The sequence below is a fragment of the Aquarana catesbeiana genome, linkage group LG03 (genome assembly GCF_042186555.1).
Source record: "Aquarana catesbeiana isolate 2022-GZ linkage group LG03, ASM4218655v1, whole genome shotgun sequence".
NCBI lineage: Eukaryota > Metazoa > Chordata > Amphibia > Anura > Ranidae > Aquarana > Aquarana catesbeiana.
In genome coordinates, this window is record NC_133326.1 from 467,357,853 (window position 1) to 467,382,856 (window position 25,004).

The 25,004-nt window shown below is 44.9% G+C and overlaps 1 protein-coding gene across 2 annotated transcripts in view; it reads left to right on the top strand.

The window, feature by feature from the left end:
• Positions 1-25,004, top strand: part of HAUS1 (HAUS augmin like complex subunit 1) — an 82,752-nt gene that overhangs the window by 40,699 nt on the left and 17,049 nt on the right. For both annotated transcript variants that reach the window (XM_073620854.1, XM_073620855.1), the window contains exons 3-6: positions 314-449; positions 807-941; positions 1,620-1,743; positions 3,345-3,410. In XM_073620854.1, coding sequence (XP_073476955.1) covers positions 314-449; positions 807-941; positions 1,620-1,743; positions 3,345-3,410 — 461 coding nt within the window. The remainder of the gene's footprint in view (positions 1-313; positions 450-806; positions 942-1,619; positions 1,744-3,344; positions 3,411-25,004) is intronic.

Here is a 25,004-nt window from a genome sequence, read left to right on the forward strand (position 1 = left end):
CTCAGACTTGTGCCGGATGTAGGAGTGCACTGTATTGCGCCTCCCTTCCTCCAGTAAATGGTCCTGCCCAGGGCATCCGCCCCTTCAGCCCACCCCTTGTACCGGCCCTGCTTGTCTGATTTAAACCCCTGATTTCTGAAGAACCAACATTGTTTTTGTTTTAATGCTAAATTCATGTGTACAAAGCAAACCCCTTTTAATGACAATGATTCTAACATTTTGAGATGGAGGGCCCCATTTTAAAGAAGTTTGATAATGTGGGGCATTTTTACTATGACAAAGCTTTAAATGTAATCCTTGTCTTTTCTTGTAGCCACTTACCTACAGGAGCTACTCTCGGATAGTCTGGGTCCATCCTACACTAACCTTTCTCGCATGGGTAATACATATTTGAACCAGCTTGTTGACAGTTGCCTGGCACTGGAGATAAAGGACTCTTCACTAACAAGGTATGACTGTACCTCATCTGTGTTTTTGTTCAGTAAAAGTACTGTAGCCTCAAATGTTTTTCTGATGCTTTTTCAGTTCTCACAATTTGCTGCTGAAGTTCTATTACAGCCTATTGTTGCTGACTTCCTACTAGATAGCAGCATGCGTCCCCTAGCTGCCTCATTGACAGCCTCACTGTCATTAATACACCCCCTGGAATGCATTACGCAGGTGATGTCACTGGTGGTGTTACATTTAGTACATTCAGCAATCTGATAAATGCCTTGGTAATGGCCACCACTTATGACAGATATGTGTCCTAGCAGCTAAGAGCCGCTGACAGTTTTCTGCTGTGACTGCTGCTACTTTTATTTCAGCTACATCCCAGCAGTGAATGACCTGAGTTCTAAGCTGGTGGCCATAGAGTCCAGTAATCAAGAGTTGGAACTGGAGCTGATGAACTTGAGAAAAAAGTTAACAAACGCTCTTGTGTTGGAGAAGTCCCTGGAACAGTAAGTAGTACCATGAATCCTCTGAGAATATCAGTCTGTTCACCCGAATGGACAGGTTTTTAATAAATGTCGGACATACAGTATTTTATCAGGGACTTGGGTGGGCAGACCCACGGAGTGAAGTATAGAATCCTTTTCACATACATTCAGACAAAAAATAATTTGTAGGACCATGCTGAGAGTTTGTTTACATGGTATTAAAATGATTCTAACGGCTTATGTTTTTTTTGTTTTTTTTTTTGTTTTTTATATCTTAATACATTCTCTACATTAAGTTAAAAAAACCTTCTGTGATTAGGAGCCCCCCCCCCCCCCCAAATACCTAAAGCCTGATCCAGTGCTGTACCTGAGAGCAGTGGCTCTCTGTGCTCTCTCCTCACAGGAAAGAGGCAGCTGCAGGAGCCATTGGCTCGGCCAAATACTGTGACAAGTGGGTGTGGCTGAGCCTCGCTGTCTGTCTATGGCTGCAGGCAGTGCGGCTCTTGATTGTGCCGCTATGGGGAGCAGCTTCCTATGGGGGCGCTTGCCAAAGGGAAGGAGCCAGGAGAGGAGGTTTGGGGCTGCTCTGAGCAAAACCATTGCTTCTCTTCTAAAGGAGAAAAAAGTGGAAGTGTAGAACATATGGCACTTACTTTAAACTTAGGTCAATCGGCACTGAATATTGTTTCTGACCCAAAGGGATCTCCGGAAAGCAGAAGAGCAGTCTAGTGTGGAAAAAGCCAAAGTGGAGGTCCGAGCGCAAAATATGAAGAAGCTGAAAGACAAATCAGAGGAGTATAAATACAAGATCCAGACTGCAAAGGTGCGCGATTGTAGATCCTAATATTTTCATAGACCTAGCAGGAAAGTGAGTTGTGCTAACTACTGATTTGCCAGCATTGCCATAAGCATGATTGCTTGGCAGAGCATTCACATTTAAAGGGTAACTCCACTTTTATGGGAAAAAGTATAGCAAATAAAAATAGAGAGGTCATATACAATTGCTACACAAGCCAAATTGTAATTTTAATGTTGTTCAAAAATTACCTTTTACTTTTCAATCTGCAGCCTTTGTGATTTCCTGTAAAATTCAATGCAATATAGGAGGTCTTCTGTAGACAGTTGGTTTACAGAACTTTCCCAGAAATATCATTCCTTGCTTGTGTGATTGGTTTGTTAATTTTCTCAGAAGTCTGCACTAAGGAACAAGTCAGATTTTAAGGCATCCTCTGCAACAAAAATGTCACTTTGAGATATTCCCAAAGAGTTAAAGCGCAATTTCAGTTAAAAACTGAAGCTGCATAGTTTCGCCCTCCCCTCCACCCTCTGCCTCCTGGAATATTTCACTGGTCCCAGAAGGCTGTGGGACATCTTTGATGATTTCTAAAGGGATTCAGACCCTGCAACTTGCACTGCAAGTGCTGATCAGAATGAACGCAGAAACGGGTATTGGCTTTCCATTGAAAATGCAGCTTTTTAAAACCAGTAGGAATCTGTAACAATGTTTGGTAAAATCCTTCAATGTAAATTGCTCACCTAAAGGGACTTTATTTTTATTTTTTTTTCTCAACAAAAGTGGAGTTACTCTTTTAAGCCTAGGGAGAAGGGATGTGTGTGTGTGTGTCTTGTCCAATCTAACTGTATTCCTCACACATACCCAAATGTTGTCTTCAGGCACCGTGGATTGGTGGTCGCTTGATCTGGCCAAAAATTTGTATCTTGGTAGGAGCTAATCTACCTTGATAAAACAACATGTTTTTTGCTTCATTAAATAAGAATCATTAATTCTGAACTGACCTTTGTGTCATTTTACCACTGAGCTCAGTATCAGTTGCTACAGATTTCAGGAGTAAATGTGGTAAGTGACCCTCTGTCTTACAGTACAATCAAATAGCCCTCCGCTGCACAGCTTACAGCTGGTCTGCTTCTCGCTGGACTCTTCACAGTACTCTGGGTACTGCAGCTCTGCCTCTCCTCCTCTTCCATGGTCCAGTAAGTGGTGCTAAATGACAGCCCTGTTACAGGAGCCCCCTACTCCCCGCATTGGGTTCTAGCTCATGCCCTCTTCCCAGCATAAACAAATTGCAATCTTTACTCTGCTTCAGCTGCCTGTGACTAGCGCAGCTGCAGCAGAGAAGGGGGAACTTAGTGGCATTTCTCCACAATTGTGCAGCGAGAGCATAGTACCTTTTGGGGTCTGTGTGCACTCATGAAGGATACACCAACTGTATATCATACCTGACCCTTTTTCAATGTTTTAGATGGCATGCAAGCCATTATAACGAAAAGCGCTGAAACAAAATTCTGAGTATTAGCTTATTTTATTAATTTCCAATTGGGGTTACTGGCCTGCCTTAGCTCTAGGTAACATTTTTCCTTGACACTCTCTCATTAAGTTTCATTTTCCTACCTTTTTTAATGCAGGATGAGCTGTCGGCGGCAGGGATGGAGGATTCTCTGACTCATCGCTCTTTGGTGTCCCTCTCTGAGGTCTGTAGGTGAACTGTCTTTTCTTGCAAAGCATTATGTTAGACAGTCTATAGATGGCATGGAAATGGTATTAAAACGGCAGATAAACACTCTGAGGTTGATTTTACTAAAATTGGAGAGTGCAAAATCTGGTGCAACTGTGTATGGTAGCCAATCGGCTTCTAACTTCAGCTTGTTTAATTGAGATTTGACAAAAAAACCTGGAAGCTGATTTCTTTCTATGCAGAACTGCACCAATTTGTGCACGCTGCAGTTTTAGTAAATCAACCCCTCTTCGTCTATATACAAAACCTTACATTAAATTTGAAATTGCGCTAAGTAGTATAAATGAGCAGCTAGCACATCAAACCATACAAATTGTGAATGCAAAACATAAAAGCAGTGCAGCGTTAAATATATAAACGTGAAAAACCTAGATCAAATATGTGAAAACTGAAAGACTGTGCAATGTCCAATTAATAAAATCTAACTGTGATGGTTCAAGCATATGAAGATGATGTTTGTGAGTAATATGCTATGTTATGTTTTTAATAAAAATCAGCTTTTACGGATCGGTTCTTTACTGATCACTTTGGCCACAAACATGAATTTGGAGTGAGTGGGGTTAGAGCACATAGACCCCATGCCGTTGTGGAGCTACATGCATTTATGTGACATGGGCGCATCTTGACTTCTTATAACTTGGAAGTCAATCCCATTTGGTAAGGTGTATTTAAAGTGGATAGTGAAGGTGCAGTGGAGTGGTGTTTCCTGTTTTATTTTTCAACAAGGGTATACGTGGATGGGACTTTACCCTCTTTTTGTAAGTGCTTCATCTGCACCCATATTCACTTGATATTTACAGCTTTAACCACTTGCTGACCGCCTCACGACTATATACGTCAGCAGAATGGCACGGGCAGGCAGAATCGCGATCGGATCCCCCCCCCCGTGCCCGGGGCTGCCGGCATTTGTTCACGGGCGATCAGAGGTGAAGGGGAGGCCATCCATTCGTGGCCACCCCCTCGCGATTGCTCCCGGCGAATGAAATCCTTCCTCTGCCTCTAAACAGAGGAAGTGATGTGATGTCATCTCTCCTCGTGTCGGTCTTTTCGTTCCGGCACAGAGGAGAGAAGACATCAATGTGAGTTGCACCAACACTACACTTTCAGTAGAACACACTAGGCACACTTTTCACCCCCCTGTACCCCCTGTCACAGTGACACCAATAGCAGTTTTTTTTTTTGCATTGGTGTCAGTTTGTGACAGTTATAAGTGTTAGGGTTAGCCCCCTTTAGGTCTAGGGTACCCCCCTAACCCCCCCTAATAAAGGTTAACCCCTTGATCACCCCCCGTCGCCAGTGTCACTAAGCAATCGTTTTTCTGATCGCTGTATTAGTGACACAGGTGATGCTAGTTAGGGAGGTAAGTATATAGGTTCGCCGTCAGCGTTTTATAGCAACAGGGACCCCCATATACTACTTACTAAAGGTTTTAACCCCCTGATTGCCCCCTAGTTAACACTTTCACCAGTGATCACCGTATAACTGTTACGGGTGACACTGGTTAGTTTGTTTTTTTTATAGTTTATTACAGTTTCAGGGCACCCGCTGTTTATTTCCTAATAAAGGTTTAACCCCCTAATTGCCCGGCGGTGATATAAGTTACGTTTTTAGGGTCAGATAAGGATCCGATCAGATCTATACTAGCGTCCCCAGCAGTTTAGGGTTCCCATAAACAGTGTTAGCGGGATCAGCCCAGATACCTGCTAGCACCTGCGTTTTGCCTCTCGGCCCACCCCTGCCCAGCCCACCCAAGTGCAGTATCGATCGATCGATCACTGACACTTACAAAACGCTAAGCACACATAACTGCAGCGTTCGCAGAGTCAGGCCTGATCCCTGTGATCGCTAACAGTTTTTTGTTAGCGTTTTGAATCAGTCGCTAACAGTCAGGGGCTTTTTTGCCTGTGAGTCACACTAGTGTACCTCTAAATTTAGAGCCCAAAATGGCAAATCGAAGGTACACTAGTGAAGAGGCCTACACTTTTCTGAGCATGACAGATAGTGAAGAGGAAGTCACTCATCTGTCAGATTCAGGCTCAGAATACGATCCTGTAGAGAACAGCGGCTCCATGACAGATAGCTCTGACGATGGAGTTGTGGTCCCTGCCAAGGTCAGGCATACCAGACCCCAAGCTTCTTCTGTCCTTGATGTGCAAGAACCGCAGGTCCCTCGTATGGAGCAGAGAAGTACTAGCGCCGCTATTCCTTCTGGTGAACTGGCAAGCACCAGCGGCCTAGTAAGCCCTGGTCGTACATCCAGCACTGCAGTATCACGTGGTGACATGGTGAGTCCCATAAGTGCAGTTCAAGCTGGCGAGGTGGCAAGCACTAGTAATGTCCCGCTGCCAACAAGAAGACGAACACAGGCCCGTCGTGCCCATAGTGCCCTTCCTGCTGCGTTCGCCAATCCGAATTGGGAACCCACCACTTCTGCAGCACCCGTACTTCCCCCATTCACTGGCCAACCTGGAATTCAGGTGGAAACAGTTGATTTTACGCCACTGGATTTTTATTCGCTGTATTTCACCGAAGATCTTTATAGATCTATTGTGGACCAAAGCAATTTATATGCTGGTCAACACATCGCCACTATTCCCCAGTCCTCCCTTGCCAGAGATTGGAGACCAATTACGGTTTCCAAATTTTAGATCTTTCTGGGCCTTTCCCTCAACATGGGCATAAATAAAAAGAGTGAGTTGCGGTCATATTGGTCCACTGACCCAATTCACCATATGCCCTTGTTCTCTGCCTCCATGACCAGGGCACGATACGAGCAGATTTTGCGGTTCATGCACTTCAACAACAATGAACTCTGTCGTCCTCGTGGAGACCCTGAATACGATCGGCTCTACAAAATTCGGCCCCTCGTAAACCACTTCAACCAGTGTTTTTGCAGACTTGTTTACTCCCCATCAAGTTGTCTGCGTTGATGAGTCCCTGATTAAATTTTCTGGCCGCTTGTCATTCAAACAGTACCTTCCCAGCAAGCGTGCCATATACGGGGTCAAGCTGTATAAGCTCTGTGGCAGGGCCACAGGCTATACATGTAGTTTTATGGTTTATGAGGGCAAAGATAGTCACGTAGAGCCGACAAACTGCCCTGACTACATAGGAAGCGCTGGCAAGATTGTGTGGGACTTGGTGTCACCCTTATTCAGAAAGGGGTACCACTTGTACGTGGACAATTATTACACGAGCGTGCCACTTTTTAGTCACCTTTTTGATCAACAGATTGGAGCATGTGGCACCGTGCGATCTAATTGCTGGGGCTTTCCACAGCGGCTTGTAGATTCCTGTCTTAGGCTGGGGGAGAGAGCCTGGTTGCAGTGTAATAACTTGCTCGCTATGAAGTGGAGGGATAATGAGAATGTTTTCGTTCTTACCTCCCTTCATGCAGACACAACGGTCCAAATTACTACGGCGACTGGTGTTGTGGAGAAACCCCTGTGTCCACGAATATAACCAAAATATGGAAGGGGTGGACCTCAACGATCAGTTGTTGGCGCCGTACCTAGTTTCCCCGTAAGGCCAGACGCTGGTACGAAACAGTGTCTATTTATTTCAATTGGCTTTGCTGAACGCTCATGTGCTATACAGAGCTTCAGGACAGACTGGATCCTTCCTTAAATTCTAGGAAGAGATTGTCAGAGCCCTTCTGTTTCCAGACGGTGCCCCACCTCACCTTCCCCAACCAAATGCAGTAAGCCGGCTGCATGAGAGGCATTTTCCTTATGTCCTCCCGTGTACCCCTACCCAACGAGCCCCTCAAAAAAGATGTGTCTGCAGCAAGCGCGGATATAGGCGTGACACCCGGTATTATTGTCCCTCCTGTCCTGACAATCCTGGTCTATGCATTGGTGAATGTTTTGAACGCTACCATACACTAGTTGAGTATTAGCGTAGGGTACAGCACTGCACAGACTAGGACACACTTTCACAGGGTCTCCCAAGATGCCATCGCATTTTGAGAGACCCAAACCTGGTACCAGTTACAAAAGTTAGTTACTAAAAAAAAGTGTAAAAAAAAAAAAAGCACAAAAAAAAATATAAAATAAAAAAATCAAAAATAGTTGTCGTTTTATTGTTCTCTCTCATTCTCTCTCATTCTCTCTCTCTCTTCTCTCTATATTGTTCTGCTCTTTTTTTACTGTATTCTATTCTGCAATGTTTTATCGTTATTATGTTTTACCATGTTTGCTTTTCAGATATGCAATTTTTTTATACTTTACTGTGTTTTATTGGTAACCATTTTTTTGTTTTCAAGTACACCATTCAGCTGCAGAGCGGATCTGTTTATCTTGACAGCAACAGCGTTTGCTCCCACGATACACACAGCCGTGACTCCAGCGCTGTCGGAGGTGATTTCACCACCACAGTTACATACTTCAGCATATATGCCGAAGCGTGGGGGCAGCAGAGGGCGGAGGAGCAATTTGCTCCTAACTTTTGCGGGAGGATGCCCCCATGCTTCGGCATATATATACGGTGCATGTATGCCCATCATTAGAAGTGGGTGGATGAAGGGAGGTATTCTAATGGTGGGCATACCCACCTATCTCTCTTTTTTTTTTTTTCGTTCAGCCCACAGGCTGCATGAACAAAAAGTTTACAGTATATGCCCAACAAGGACCAGCGACGTACTGGTATGTTGCTGGACTTTGAGTGGTTATACCAGAATGATGCCTGCAGGTTTAGGTATCATCTTGGTATCATTCTTTTCAGCCAGCAGCTAATTAGCCTCTAGACTGCTTTTACAAGCAGTGGGAGGGAATCCCAACCCCCCACCGTCTTCCATGTTTTTCTCTAGCTCTCCTGTCCCAAGGAGCCAGCGGTCGGCTTTTATGTAAAAGCAATCTATTTAGCCTCTATACTGCTTTTCCAAGCAGTGGGAGGGAATGTTCCCACTTCACCCCCCACAGTCTTCCATGGTTTTCTCTGGCTCTCCTGTCCCAACAGGGAACCTGAGAATGCAGCCGGTGATTCAGCCAGCTGACCATAGAGCTGATCAGAGACCAGAGTGGCTCCAAACATCTCTATGGCCTAAGAAACCGGAAGCTACGAGCATTTCATGACTTAGATTTTGCCGGATGTAAACAGCGCCATTGGGAAAGCATTTTATCACACCGATCTTTGTGTGGTCAGAGGCTTTGAGGGCAGAGGAGAGATCTAGGGTCTAATAGACCCCAATTTTTTCAAAAAAAGAGTACCTGTCACTACCTATTGCTATCATAGGGGATATTTACATTCCCTGAGATAGCAATAAAAATGATTAAAAAAAAATGAAAGGAACAGTTTAAAAACAAGATAAAAAAGCAAAAAAATAATAAAGGGGGGGGGGGGGAAGCACCCCTGCCCCCCCCCCCCCCTGCTCTCGCGCAAAGGCAAGCGTCGGTCTGGTGTCAAATGTAAACCGCAATTGCACCATGCATGTGAGGAATCACTGCAAAGGTCAGATCGAGGGCAGTAATTTTAGCAGTAGACCACCTCTGTAAATCTAAAGTGGTAACCTGTAAAGGCTTTTAAAAATGTATTTAGTTTGTCGACACTGCAGGTTTTTGTGCGCAATTTTAAGATCATCTTTTTTGTTTCATCAAACATTTGGGCAATATAGTGTGTTTTAGTGCATTAAAATTTAAAAGTGTGTTTTTTTTTTTTTCCCCAAAAAATGCGTTTGAAAAATCGCTGCGCAAATACTGTGTGAAAAAAAAAAAAAAATGAAACGCCCACCATTTTAATCTGTAGGGCATTTGCTTTAAAAAATATATATAGTGTTTGGGGGTTCAAAGTAATTTTCTTGCAAAAAAAAAAAAATTTTATGTAAACAAAAAGTGTCATAAAGGGCTTTGTCTTCAAGTGGTTAGAGTGGGTGATGTGTGACATTTAGAAGCTTGACATGTGTGAAGCTTCTAAATGTTGTGCATAAAATGCCAGGACAGTTCAAACACCCCCCCCATTTTGGAAAGTAGACACCCCAAGCCATTTGCTGAGAGGCATGTCGAGAGGCATGAAATATTTTATATTGTGACACAAGTTGCGGGAAAAAGACACATTTTTTTTTTTTGAACAAAGTTGTCACTAAATGATATATTGCTCAAACATGCCACGGGAATATGTGACTTTACACCCCAAAATACATTCTGTTGCTTCTCCGGAGTATGGGGATACCACGTGTGAGCCTTTTTGGGAGCCTAGCCGCGTACGGGACCCCGAAAACCAAGCACCGCCTTCAGGCTTTCTAAGGGCGTACATTTTTTATTTCACTCTTCACTGCCTATCAGTTTTGGAGGCCATGGAATGCCCAGGTGGCACAACCCCCCCCCCAAAAGACCCTATTTTGGAAAGTAGACACCCCAAGCTATTTGCTGAGAGGTATAGTGAGTATTTTGCAGACCTCACTTTTTGTCACAAAGTTTTGAAAATTAAAAAAAGAAAAAAAAAATTTTTTTTTTCTTGTCTTTCTTCATTTTCAAAAACAAATGAGAGCTGCAAAATACTCACCATACCTCTCAGCAAATAGTTTGGGGTGTCTACTGTGATAGGTAGTGAGGAGTCAAAACACTACGCCCTTAGAAATCCTGAAGGCGGTGCTTGGTTTTCGGGGCCCCGTACGCGGCTAGGCTCCCAAAAAGTCCTAAACATGTGGTATCCCCGTACTCGGGAGAAGCGGCTAAATGTATTTTGGGGTGCAATTCCACATATGCCCATGGCCTGTGTGAGCAATATATCATTTAGTGACAACTTTTTGTAAGTTTTTTTTTTTTTTTTTTTTTTTTTTTTTTTTTTGTCATTATTCAATCACTTGGGACAAAAAAAAAAATATTCAATGGGCTCAACATGCTTCTCAGCAATTTCCTTGGGGTGTCTACTTTCCAAAATGGGGTCATTTGGGGGGGGGGGGGGGGGTTGTACTGCCCTGCCATTTTAGCACCTCGGGAAATGACATAGGCAGTCATAAACTAAAAGCTGTGTAAATTCCAGAAAATGTACCCTAGTTTCTAGACGCTATAACTTTTGCGCAAACCAATAAATATACGCTTATTGACTTTTTTTTTTTTTTACCAAAGACATGTGGCCGAATACATTTCGGCCTAAATGTATGACTAAAATTGAGTTTATTGGAATTTTTTTTATAACAAAAAGTAGAATAGATAGATATAGATATATATAGATATCTCTATCTAATAAATATATATTCTCATGATACAATAGGGAAGAAAAAAATAGTACAAACCATATCTGCTAGAGTTGTAAAATGTCTAACCCCAGAAAGAATAAGGGCAAAATGCAGAGATGTAAAAGGGAGAGTCAGCAGCTTTCCATGCCTGCCGGCCCAGAGGCTATCCCTCGGGTAAGTAGTATATACACCAAAAACTAGTCGAACAATCCAAGCTGTGTAAAAAAGACTAAACTGTAAAGAAAAAAAGTGTAAGTGAGGTCAAAGGCCAAGATCCACACAGTCCATATAGACCTCACTTACCCTTATCATGAATAAATAAAGTGTACTAAGTGAGCTGGTATGCAGGTAAAATCCAGGGTCTTGCATAGAGTAGCTGTAATAAATGAACAATTATACTGATAGAAATAAGTCTGTATATGCCCATCAGAGACCCCGCCAGTTGATGGTGATCTACAGTAAAATATACAAAAGTGGGCATAGTCCTTTCTAATTACAATTATTGTTGGGTTGGCTGTCCCCAAACACATCAGCTGCTGATAGCTGTTGCACCATTTAGGGTGAGAAACCCAGTGGTCCGAATCACCTGAAGTGGTTTTCTTTCAATATGAGGGTAGGTCTAGTAAAGATGAAATGCATTCCAGTCCAACAAAGCAAAGTAGTACACCCCTCAAGGTATTCACCCTTAAAGTTCCACCTCCACTGCACAAGCAAAGGGTGCTGTCCCCGCATGTAGCAGAAAGTCTGGTGTAAAGAGATGTCTGGATGGCCATCTAGATGACTTTTTGGATTTGGTTAAAAAAAAAGTCAACTAGCGTATGTTTATTGGTTTGCGCAAAAGTTATAGCTTCTACAAACTAGGGTACCTCTGGAATTTACACAGCTTTTAGTTTGACTGCCTGTCTCATTTCTTGAGGTGCTAAAATGGCAGGGCAGTACAACACCCCACCCCATGACCCCATTTTGGAAAGCCCATTGAATTTTTTTTTTTTTGTAGAAAAATGATTGAATGACAAAAAAAAAAAAAAATTTTTTTTTTTACAAAATTGTCACTAAATGATATATTTCTCACACATGCCATGGTTCTATGTGGAATTTCACCCCAAAATACATTTAGCTGCTTCTCCTGAGTACAGGGATACCGTGTGTGGGACTTTTTGGGAGCCTAGCCACATACGGGACCCCGAAAACCAAGCACCGCCTTCAGGATTTCTAAGGGCGTAAATTTTTTATTTCACTCCTCACTACCTACACTACCTATCACAGTTTTGAAGGCCATAAAATGCCAAGATGGCACAACCCCCCCCCCCCCCCAATAACCCCATTTTGGAAAGTAGACCCCCTCCCCCAAGCTATTTGCTGAGAGGCATGGTGAGTATTTTGCAGCTCTCATTTGTTTTTGAAAATGAAGGGAAAAAAAAAAATTTTTTTTTTTTAGTTTTCAAAACTTTGTGACAAAAAGCGAGATCTGCAAAATACTATACCTCTCAGCAAATAGCTTGGGGTGTCTACTTTCCAAAATGGGGTCATTTGGGGGGGGGGGATTGTGCCATTTGGGCATTCCATGGCCTCCGAAACTGTGATAGGCAGTGAGGAGTGAAATCAAAAATTTACGCCCGTACGTGGCTAGGCTCCCAAAAAGTCTCACATGTGGTATCCCCGTACTCAGGAGAAGCAACAATGTGTTTTGTGGCGCAATTTCACATATGCCCATGGCATGTTTGAGCAATATATCATTTAGTGACAACTTTTGTGGGAAAAAAAAATTGTCTTTCCCACAACTTGTGTCAAAATATAAAATATTCCATGGACTCGACATGCCTCTCAGCAAATAGCTTGTGGTGTCTACTTTCCAAAATGGGGTCATTTGGGGGGGGTTGAACTGTCCTGGCATTTTATGCACAACATTTTGAAGCTTATGTCACACATCACCCACTCTTCTAACCACTTGAAGACAAAGCCCTTTCTGACACATTTTGTTTACATGAAGAAAAAATTTTTTGCAAGAAAATTACTTTGAACCCCAAACATTATATATTTAAAGCAAAGGCCCTACAGATTAAAATGGTGGGTGTTTTTTATTTTTTTTTTTACACAGTATTTGCGCAGCGATTTTTCAAACGCTTATTTTTTTTTTTTTTGAAAAAACGCTTTTTTAAATTTTAATGCACTAAAACACGCTATATTGCCCAAATGTTTGATGAAAGAAAAAAGATGATCATAGGCCGAGTACATGGATACCAAACACGACATGCTTTAAAATTGCGCACAAACGGGCAGCGGCGACAAACGACATACATTTTTAAAAGCCTTTAAAGCAGGGATATGCAATTAGTGGACCTCCAGCTGTTGCAGAACTACAAGTCCCCTGAGGCTTAGCAAGACTCTGATAGCCTCAAGCATGACATCCAGAGGTAGAGCATGATGGGACTTGTAGTTTTGCAACAGCTGGAGGTCCGCTAATTGCATATCCCTGCTTTAAAGGTTTCCACTTTAGATTTACAGAGGAGGTCTACTGCTAAAATTACTGCCCTCGATTTGACCTTCGCGGTGATACCTCACCTCACATGTGCAATTGCTGTTGGCATATGATGCCAGACCGACGATTGCGTTCGCCTTTGCGCGGGAGCAGGAGAGACAGGGGTGCTTTTTAAACTGTTCCCTTTTTTTTTTCTTTTTTTTTTTTTTTTTTTTTTTTTTATTTATTATCTCAGGGAATGTAAATATCCCCTATGATAGCAATAGGTAATGACAGGTACTCTTTTTAAAAAAAAAAATTGGGGTCTATTAGACCCTAGATCTCTCCTCTGCCCTCAAAGCATCTGACCACACCAAGATCAGTGTGATAAAATGCTTTCCCAATGGCGCGGTTTACATCCGGTGAAATCTAAGTCATTAAATAGCGTAGCTTCCGGTTTCTTAAGCCATAGAGATGATTGGAGCCGTTCCGGTCTCTGATCAGCTTTATGGTCAGCTGGCGGAACCACCGGCTGCATTCTCATTTTCCCTGTTGGGACAGGAGAGCCAGAGAAAACCATGGAAGACTGTGGGGGGTGAAGTGGGAGCATTCCCTCCCACTGCTTGGAAAAGCAGTATAGAGGCTAAATAGATTGCTTTTACATAAAAGCCGACCGCTGGCTGAAAAGAATGATACCAAGGTGATACCTAAACCCGCAGGCATCATTCTGGTATAACCACTCAAAGTCCAGCAACATACCAGTATGTTGCTGGTCCTTGTTGGGCATATATTGTAATTTTTACATTTTTTTTATTTATTTTTTTTAATGCAGCCTGTGGGTTGAAGGAAAAAGAGATCGGTGGGTATGCCCACCATTAGAATACCTCCCTTCATCCACCCACTTCTAATGATGGGCATACATGCACCATTTTGTTTTTAACACTGGTGATGAAATCGCCTCCTACAGCGCTGGAGTCACGGCTTTATGTATCATGGGAGCAAACGCTGTTGCTGTCGCGATAAATTCACGCTTCAGCTGAATGGCGTACCTGAAAACAAAAAAATGGTTAACAATAAAACACAGTAAACAGTAAAGTATATCAAAATTACATACCTGAAAAGCAAACATGATAAAACATAATAACAATAAAACATTGCAGAATAGAATACAGTAAAAAAAGAGCAGAACAATAGAGAGAACAATAAAACGACAACTATTTTGTTTTTTTATTTATATATAGAGATAGATCTATATATATCTCTCTATCTCTATATCTAATCTATCTTATATCTATATCTCTATATAGATATAGATATAGATATATAGATATATAGATATATAGATAGATATAGATAGATAGATATATATATTTTTTTTTTGTTTATACTTTTATTTGTAACGGTTCGGATCTCTCAAAATGCGATGGCATCTTGGGAGACCCTATGAAAGTGTGTCCTACTCTGTGCAGTGCTGTACCCTACGCTAAAACTCCACTAGTGTATGGTAGCGTTCAAAACATTCACCAATGCAAAGACCAGGATTGTCAGGACAGGAGGGACAATAGCAGGTGTCGCGCCTATATCTGCGCTTGCTACAGACACAACATCTTCTTTGGGGGGGCTCATTGGGTAGGGGTACTCGAGAGGACATTCAAAAAATGCCTCTCATGCAGCTGGCTTACTGCATTTGGATTGGGAAGGTGAGGTGAAGCACTGTCTGGAAATAGAAGGGCTCTGACTATCTCTTCCTGGAGTTTAAGGAAGGATCCAGTCCATCCTGAAGCTCTGTATAGCACATGAGCGTTCAGCAAAGCCAATTGATATAAGTATACAAACACTTTTTTCCAAAACGTCTTTCAGGACAGCACCCGGAGAGAGATCATGGCTCCTCCTCCCACAGGAAACACCTCATCAATTAAGTCTTTAAATTGGAATCCTCCACGTTGCCTCATCAGTTTTTTGTGTTTCCTCCAGCTGAAGGAACACCTCTGGTGGGAGCCATGATCTCTCAGGTTTATCCTGGGAGACACAGGTTCTCACCTGTTAAGTCTTTTTTTAGGCTAGGAGAGTGAGCCTCCCACTTGCCTCTTACATGGACGGTCCCGTGGGCTCCCTCTCCCTCTTCCGTGCTCGGGGAGAGCCTGTACGTCCGGGGGTGCTGCCTCCAAAATTTTTAGCCTGATGGGCGGATGTCCTATGTTCCCTTCTACATGAGGGATGAGCGGTGGCGGCCGCCATATTGCTGGTGGCAGAAGAGCGCTTCAGCCACGTCCTGTAAGGGAGGAGGCAGCACTTCCGGGTCGGCGCGTGCGTCATTTCCGGGCGCAAAGCGCAGTGGGAGAGGGCAGGGTCACCTGGCGCCTTTATTTCCGGTTCCAGGTCAGCGCAGCGGCGTTTTTTAATCTGGAACCGGTCGTTTCACCACGCACCGCAGACAGCTATGGATAGCGATGCAGCGGATAAGGGGGCAAGCCAAGGCGCCAGCAAGGCTAAGGTAAGGGACTGTGTCCTCTATTACCCTGGGCCGTTTTCTCCTGTGGGGGGGGGGTTACTCACCCTTTTCCCCCCCTTCCCCCACCACCCACCCTCCCCCACCTATCCGCATGTCAGCACAGGATCTTACCCCCTCTTCAGAAGGTATGTTGCAGTGGCCAGATTTAGTATATCTGCCCTACAGCAGGGGATTAGGTGGTGGTGGCTTGCTGGGCACATGGAAAACGAGATGTTTCTTCCTTAGTGCACCTGGGTGTATTATTTGCGCTGTATTACAGCCTTTTAAGCGTGGTTCTATGTCTCTTTTCTGTTTGTCCAGGCCAAAGGTTCTGCCCAACCAGTTAAGAAAAGGTGCCCTGTCTGCAAAGAAAAATTAAGCGATGCTTGGACAAACGCTTTGTGCAGAGTGCATTACAAAATTGGTCAGAGAGGAGACTCCATCCGTTTGTGGCGACTTAGTGTCAACAATAAAGGATGAGCTCCGGGTCACCTTTCAAGCTTTTAGGTCAAACCTAAGAGAGAAGCCAGGTCCCTCTAGGGATCCTCTGGTTCCGCAGCCATCTTCAGAACCCCAGAGTGGTTCTCAAATAATTTTTGGGGGTCCGATATCCCAGGACACTTCTCAAGGGTCCGTTTCCCTCGCTCCAGATGATACAGATTCTGAGGAGGAGGAAAATGAATCGGATACCGCTTCTAAATATAAATTGTCACTAGAAGAGGTGGGAGGACTCCTGAAAGTAATCCATGCCACTTTGGGGATAGAAGAGGAAAAGAAGGAACTCTCCCTGCATGACCGCATGTATGCTGGTTTAGGAGATTCAAAAGGCCGTTCTTTTCCGGTCCATTCGGTTGTCACTGATATGATTAAAAAAGAGTGGCTGGAACCTGAGAAAAAGCCTTTCTTTTCCCGGGCTCACAAGAAAAGATTTCCATTTGAAGAAAATCCAGATTCTATATGGAATAAGGTTCCAAAATTGGACTCGGCCTTTTCTCGGGTCTCTAAGTCTATGGACCTCGCCTTTTGAGGATATGGGCACTCTGAAGGAGCCCATGGACAAAAGGATGGACCTGCTGCTTAAAAGAACCTGGCAGTCAGTAATGCACAATCTGAAACCAGCAATGGCAACAACCTGTGTTGCAAGGAACTTAGATCACTGGGTTAACCAGTTGAAAGCCCATGTCATAGCAGATTCCTCAAAACAGGAGATTCTAGACTCTTTTTCAACCCTGTCGGCAGCAATATCATATATTGCGGATGCGTCTGCGGAATCTATCCGCATGTCAGCAAGGTCAGCAGCTTTAACAAATTCTGCCAGAAGGGCCTTATGGCTGAAGACGTGGCCAGGGGATGCTGCATCTAAAAATAGATTGTGTGGTATTCCGTTTGCAGGTGATCTGCTATTCGGTTCAGAGCTAGAGTCCATTCTTGACCGCACGGCAGATAAGAAAAAGTCGTTTCCGGTTAAGAAGAAACAGGTGCAAACCCGTAAGCATTTCTTTCGGCCCCAAAAGAGTCAGCAGGAAGGAAAAACGCAGGGCAAGAGGAAGTCATGGTCTTCTCAGAAGCCCAAAGGTAGGGGTGGAGTGCTCTTCAATCCTCCTGCGGCCTCCGCAAAACCACAATGACTCCGTCAAGGTCGGGGGAAGACTCCAGGAGTTTCTTCCTCAGTGGAGAGCCATTTCCTCGAATCAATTCGTTATAAAGATGCTCTCCCAGGTGTATGTGATAGAATTTACGGAAGAACCTCCAACAAGATTCCTGGTGACAAACATCCCAAGGGACGCAGTCGAGGCTCTCGCTATGAAGTCCCTAATTCAGGAACTGAAAAATCAGAGAGTCATTGTTCCGGTCTCAGCGGGGGAGTTCTTCCAGGGGTTCTACTCACATGTCTTTCTGGTTCAAAAACCTTCAGGAAAGTTCCGTCTTATCCTGAATCTCAAAATGCTGAACAAATCGGTAGAATACAGAAGGTTTCGGATGGATTCGATATTTTCAGTAAGAAACCTCCTGTATCAAGGGTGCTATATGGCATCAATAGATTTACAAGATGCCTACCTCCACATTCCTATTGCCGCCAGGTCGCAGAAATATCTGAGGTTAGCACTGAAAGAAGGGAAGAAGGTGGTACATCTGCAATTCAGAGCACTCCCGTTTGGTCTGTCATCATCCCCAAGGGTCTTCACGAAAATAATGGCCGAAGCTCTGGCGCCTCTGCGTCTAGAGGGGATCTCAGTTATTCCTTATCTGGACGACCTGCTGTTTTTTGCCCAGACCAGAGAAGGTCTTCAAGAGAACTTGCTCAGAGCCCGGGTTCATCTAGAATCCATGGGGTGGATTTTAAACCTTCAAAAATCAAATCTGATTCCCTCACAGGAAGTGTTGTTCCTGGGTTTCCGTATCAACTCTTTAGAACAAAAAATTTTTCTTCCAGAGGAAAAACAGGAAAAATTGGTACAAGTGGTGTCATTGCTACAGTCCAATCAAGTTCTGCCCATCAGGAGGGTTATGTCAGCATTGGGAACCCTGACCTCTTCCATTCCGGCCATCCAGTGGGCAAAGCTCCATTTCACACCTCTGCAAAGTTTCCTGTTAAAAGCCTGGAATCACCAGCAGGATTCACTAGATTCATTAGTGAGGATCCCTACTTCAGTAAAAAGAAGTCTGTGGTGGTGGAAGAACCAGACAAGGTACTCAGAGGGGCTGTTATGGTCCTTCCCAACTCAGGTGAGGTTGACAACAGATGCCAGTTCCTGGGGTTGGGGGGCTCATATGAGCGGCCGGTGGGCTCAGGGCTTGTGGGACACAAGAGATGCGCTGAGGTCCTCAAATTGGAGGGAACTAAAAGCTATAGAAATGGCCTTACTGACCTTTACGAAAGAAGTCCAGGGGCAACATACTCAGATCCTGTCAGACAACGCCACGGCGGTGGCTTACATAAACAGACAGGGGGGAACCAGAAGCAAAGTTCTGCAGGGCTTGGCAAAAGGCATTCTGAGTTGGGCAGAGCTCCATACTCTATCCTTATCCGCGGTCCATTTAAAAGGGACCCTAAACAGAGTAGCGGACTTCCTAAGCAGGAACCAGATTTTAGAGGCAGAGTGGCAATTGAATCCAGAAGTCTTCCAGTTAATAGTGCAGAAATGGGGGCGCCCAAGGGTGGATCTCTTTGCCACCCAGGAAAACTCGCAAATGTCTCGCTTCTTCTCCCTGAACAGGAACGAGGCATCACTGGGAGTGGATGCTCTGGCTCAAGATTGGAAGTTTCACCTCTGTTACGCATTCCCCCCGTTTCAGCTTATCCCTCGGGTCATAGCAAAAATCAGGAAGGAGGAGACAACAGTGATCCTCATCACTCCTTTCTGGCCAAAAAGGCCTTGGTTTTCATCCCTTCTTCAGATGCAACAAGAACCTTACTGGCACCTTCCGTTAAAAGACCTTCTGTTACAAGGTCCTCTGTTTTACCAGGAAGTAGCAAAACTAAAGCTCACGGCCTGGCTACTGAGGAGCAGCTCTTGAAGAGGAAAGGTTTCTCGGATAGGTTGGTAGCTACCCTCCTATCCAGTAGAAAGAAGGTTACAAGAGCAATCTATTCCAAAGTCTGGAAAATCTTCAACTCCTGGTGCACAGCATCTGACAGATCTCCGAAACAAATTTCTTCTGTGCTTGAGTTTCTGCAAGAAGGGGCGGACAAGGGCTTAGCGGTCAGCACCCTCAAAGTTCAAGTTGCTGCGCTGGGGGTATTCCTGGAAAAATCCATTTCATCAGAACCTTTAGTAATAAGATTCTTCAAAGCTCTTACCCGGTCTAGACCAGTGGTAATCAAAAGCTGTCCAGCATGGGACTTATCGGTTGTTCTACAGGCCCTGACCAAGGAACCTTTTGAACCCATTAATTTAGCCTCCCTGAAATTGATTACTTTGAAAACAGTGTTTTTAGTGGCTGTTACAACAGCTCGAAGAGTTAGTGAGCTGCAAGCCTTATCAATCAGGGAGCCTTTCTTTTCCATTTTTTCAGACCGAATTGTTCTGAAGACGGATCCTAATTTTTTGCCGAAGGTCGCTTCGATCCAGAATCGAACTCAGGAAATAATACTTCCTACCTTTTGTTCTAATCCATCGGGTAAGAAGGAAGAAGAATTCCATACCCTGGATGTTAAAAGAGCAGTCTTGAGTTACTTGGAAAACACTAAAGACTTTAGATGTTCAGATGCTCTGTTTGTTTTATTTTCCGGTAATAAAAAAGGAAGACAAGCTTCTAGAGGAACCATTGCCAGATGGTTGAGAATGGCTATCTCAGAAGCCTATTCCCTTACAGGTCAAGAGAGTCCATTAAATGTCCGGGCTCATTCTACAAGAGCTTCGGCGGTGAGTTGGGCAGAAAAAGCTGGCGCCACCCCCGAACAAATCTGTAAGGCAGCTACTTGGACAAGTCTGACAACCTTTGCCCGTCATTATAGGTTAGATCTCCTGACGGCTGGGGACCAGGCTTTTGGAAGGAAAGTCTTACAGGCTGTTGTCCCACCCTAAATGGAGTAAGTCTCGATTATCCTCTCGGGTGCTGTCCTGAAAGACGTTTTGGAAAATTGCAAGTTAGACTTACCGGTAACTTGTTTTCCAATAGGCTTTCAGGACAGCAGTAACCCGCCCTTTTTTTTATGCTAATGCTGTAATACTATGATATAACTGTCGCTTATGTGTTGCAGCTGGGGCTGGAGTTCTCTACAAACAACTGATGAGGCAACGTGGAGGATTCCAATTTAAAGACTTAATTGATGAGGTGTTTCCTGTGGGAGGAGGAGCCATGATCTCTCTCCGGGTGCTGTCCTGAAAGCCTATTGGAAAACAAGTTACCGGTAAGTCTAACTTGCAATTTTTATACCAGTGTCTGGCCATACGGGCAACTAGGTACGGCGCCAACAACTGGTCGTTGAGGTCCACCCCTCCCATATTTTGGTTATATTCGTGGACACAGAGGGGTTTCTCCACAACACCAGTCGCCGTAGGAATTTGGACCGTTGTGTCTGCATGAAGGGAGGACAGAACGAAAACATTCTTATTATCCCTCCACTTCACAGCGAGCAAGTTATGACACTTAAAGCAAGCTCTCTCCCCCAGCCTAAGACTGGAATCTACAAGCCTCTGGGGTAAGCCCCGGCAATTAGATCGCACGGTGCCACATGCGCCAATCTGATGTTTAAACAAGTGACTAAAAAGTTGCACGCTCATGTAATAATTGTCCACATACAAATGGTACCCCTTTCTGAATGAGGGTGACACCAGGTCCACACAATCTTGCCAGCGCTCCCTATGTAATCTGGGCAGTTCGGCAGGTCTGTGACCACCACCTCTTCCCTCGTAAACCATAAAACTATATGTATAGCGTGTGGCTCTGTCACAGAGCTTATACATCTTGACCCCGTATCTGGCACACTTGCTGGGAAGATACTGTTTGAAAGACAAGCGGCCAGAAAACTTAATCAGGGACTCGTCAACGCAGACAACTTGATGGGGAGATAACAATCGTAGAGCCAATCGTATCCAGGGTGTCCATGAGGACAACAGAATTCATTGTTGAAATGCATGAACCGCAAGATCAGCTCGTATCATGCCCTGGCCATGGAGGCAGAGAACACGGGCATAGGGTAAATTGGGTCGGTGGACCAATATGACCGCAACATACTCATTTTAACTATGCCCATGTCAAGGGATAGGCCCAGAAAGGTCTTAAATTCAGAAACCGTAATTGGTTTTCAATCTCTGGCAAGGGGGGACTGGGGATTAGCGGCAATGACTTGACCAGCATACAGATTACTTTGGTCCACAATAGAGCTATAAAGATCTTCTGTGAAAAACAGTAAATAAAAATCAAGTGACGTAAAATCAACTGTTTCCACCTGAATTCCGGGTTGGCCAGTGAATGGGGGAAGTACGGGTGCTGCAGAAGTGGTGGGTTCCCAATTAGGATTGGCAAATTCTGCAGGAAGGACACTATGGGCACGACGGGCCTGTCTTTGTCTTGTTGGTGGCAGCGGGACACTACTCGTGTTGCCAGCTTGAACTGCACTTATGGGACTCGCCATGTCACCACGTGATACTGCAGTGCTGGATGTATGACCAGGGTGTACTAGGCCACTGGTGCTTGCCAGCTCACCAGAAGGATGAGCGGCACTAGTACTTCTCTGCTCCATACGAGGGACCTGCAGTTCTTGCACCTTAACAGCAGAAGAAGATCTGGGTCTGGTACAGGGACCACAACTCCGTAGTCAGAGCTATCGGTCATGGAGCCGCTGTAGTCTACAGGATTATTCTGAGCCTGAATCTGACAGATGAGTGACTTCCTCTTCACTATCTGTCATGCTCAGAAACGTGTAGGTCTCTTTACTACTGTACCTTCGATTTGCCATTTTGGCCTCTAAATTTACTGGTACAGTAGTGAGACTCGCAGGTAAAAAAGCTCCTAGGCTGCCAGCAACTGTATCAAACGCTACCAAAAAAACGGTTAGCAATTGCAGGGATCAGGCCTGACTCTGCGAACGCTACAGTTATGTGTTTTGTAAGTGATTGATCGATACTGCACTTGGGTGGGCTGGGCAGAGGGGCAAAACGCAGGTGCTAGCAGGTAACTGGGCTGATCCCGCTAACACTGCGTTTCTGGGAACCCTAAACTGCTGGGGACGCTAGTATAGATCTGACACTATACCACTAAAGGAGGTGCGTGCCGTGTACTGGCACTAATCTGACGCTGCTTGGGGCGACACAGACCCTGACGGACACTAAAAACTGATATCACCCACCAGGCGATCAGGGGGTTAAACCTTTATTGTGTAATAAACGGCGGGTATAAAAAAACTAACCAGCATCACCCGTAACACTTATACGGTGATCACTGGTGAAAGGGTTAACTAGGGGGCAATCGGGGGGGTTAAAACCTTTATCAGGTAGTATATGGGGGTACCTGACGCTATAAGGAGCTGACGGTGAACCTAAATAACTGACTACCTAGGGTCACCTGTGACACTTTTTTTTATACGGTGATCACTAGTGACGGGGTGAAAGGGTTAACTAAGAGGCAATCAGGGGGTTAAAACCTTTTTTAGGCAGTATATGGGGGTACCTGACGCTATAAAAGAGTAACGTACCCATACTTTTCTCTGCCTGCCCGTGCCATTCTGCCGCAGTATATCTGCGTGAGGCGGTCGGCAAGCGGTTAAGAACAAGAATGGTGTCAAACGCATTGGCTGGTTATTTTATTAGTGTGCGGCCATCCAGACATATCTTTACTCCAAAGATGAAATGCTTGTTTTCCACTTTTCTTTCTCGAACATCACGGGACACAGAGCCACAGTAATTACTGATGGGTTATATAGGTATCACTGGTGATTGGACACTGGCACACCCTATCAGAAAGTTCAACCCCCGCCTATATAATCCCTCCCCTTGCAGGGATACCTCAGTTTTTACGCCAGTGTCTTAGGTGATGGACGTGTAAAGATGTCCTGTGCTGAGCTCTAAGGGGAAGATCCGATATCCTATACTGGGGCAAGCCAGGCAGACCGGATCCATTCAAAGTGTCCTTTCGTGGCTGAATTGGATGGTACCCGGGCCTCGTGTCCGAAGAAACAAGGTTTTACCTGTAACGCTTCTCTTTTTAGAGAGCTGGACCCCGCATATTAGAAAATGTTTTTTCTAGCTGTGTGCTTTACAGGGCCAGAACTGTGGATCTCCCTATTCGTAGGGGGCCCCAGTCTCTGACGGTTTGTTTAAACGGAGCCCACCATGAGAGGTGAAGATTGGGTCTGTATAACAGAATCCTGCGGCTGGATAAGGTAAGAGGAGATTCCACAGAATTTTTTAATTCTAGTAGGTTTTCTCCTTTTTAAAGGGGTTGTAAAGGTAAATTTTTTTTTTTTTTTTTTTTTTTTTTTTTTTTAAATAACAAACATGTTCTACTTACCTTCACTGTGCAGCTCGTTCTGCACAGAGTGGCCCCGAACCTGGTCTTCTGGGGTCCCTCGGCGGCTGTTTCAGCTCCTCCCCGCAAGCATTAACCACCTTAATGCGAGCTCCCTCGCATGGTGGTTAGTGCTTGCGGGCGCGCTCCCGTGATACAGCTGGTGGCTATAGCCGCTCACTGTATCACTCGGCCCCGCCCCCCAGCGCGCCGCGTCATTGGATGTGATTGACAGCAGCGCGAGCCAATGGCTGCGCTGCTTCCAATCCATCCACTGTAGCCAATCAGCGGCCAGGGTGAGCGGAGGAATAGATGTCGGGAACGAGAAGCTTACTTTCTTTCTCGAACATCACAGGACACAGAGCCACAGTAATTACTGATGGGTTATATAGGTATCACTGGTGATTGGACACTGGCACACCCTATCAGGAAGTTCAACCCCCTATATAATCCCTCCCCCTTGCAGGGATACCTCAGTTTTTACGCCAGTGTCTTAGGTGATGGACGTGTAAAGATGTCCTGTGCTGAGCTCCAAAGGGAATATCCTAAGATCCTATACTGGGGCAAGCCAGGCGAACCGGGTCCATTCAAAGTGTCTTTTCATGGCCGAATTGAATGGTACCCGGGCCTCTTGTCCGAAGAAACGAGGTTTTACCCGTAATGCTTCTCTTTTTAGAGAGCTGGACCCCGCAGATCAGAAAATGGCTTTAAACTTCCTAATTTTTGGCGAGGTGCTTTACGGTCCCAGAACTGTTGGATCCCCCTACTGATGGGGGCCCCAGTCTCTGACGTTTTTTTCAAACGGAGCCCACCGTGAGAGGTGAAGATTGGGTCTGTGTAAACAGCACCCTGCGGCTGGATAAGGTAAGAGGAGATTCCACAGAATTTTTGAGTTCTAGTGGCTTTACTCCTTTAAGGTAAATGCATGCTATGCCTATTGTGACCACCGGGGGCTGCCAAGAGCACAAACCTACACATGCTGGCTCTGTCTCAGGTGTTGTAATCGCTGTTTATGTCCCAGCATCTCAAGCAGGCTGCAAACAGGTAAGGTGGAAAGGGGGATTTCTCATGTTTGAATGTTCCCCCCCAGGCTAGAGAGGGGCCACAGGGGTCTAGAAAGTGGTTATACCACCCGGGCTCTGCGGCCTAATGGCCACCATCTCTCAAGATAGCCGTTCAGGCAGATCTTGTTACCAGCCTCCCTCCCTCCCCAGCCTTTCCCCGGAAGCATGACAGGAGAGTCGGCAGCGCGGGAAGCGCTCGTTTTTTTCAAAACTTGAGGGGGGGGGCGGTAGAGGAGGGGGCGGGACGTCCGCACAGAGTGCTTAGACTCCCACTCAGGCCAGCTGCAGGCTATTAAAGGCACTCTGTACAGGTGCACTCAGCCTTCTGAGAGACACAGAGCTGACGGTCGCATGTAAGGTGGGACACAGGCATTCTCCTAGGCAGCATTTACTGAAGTAACACCAGACTG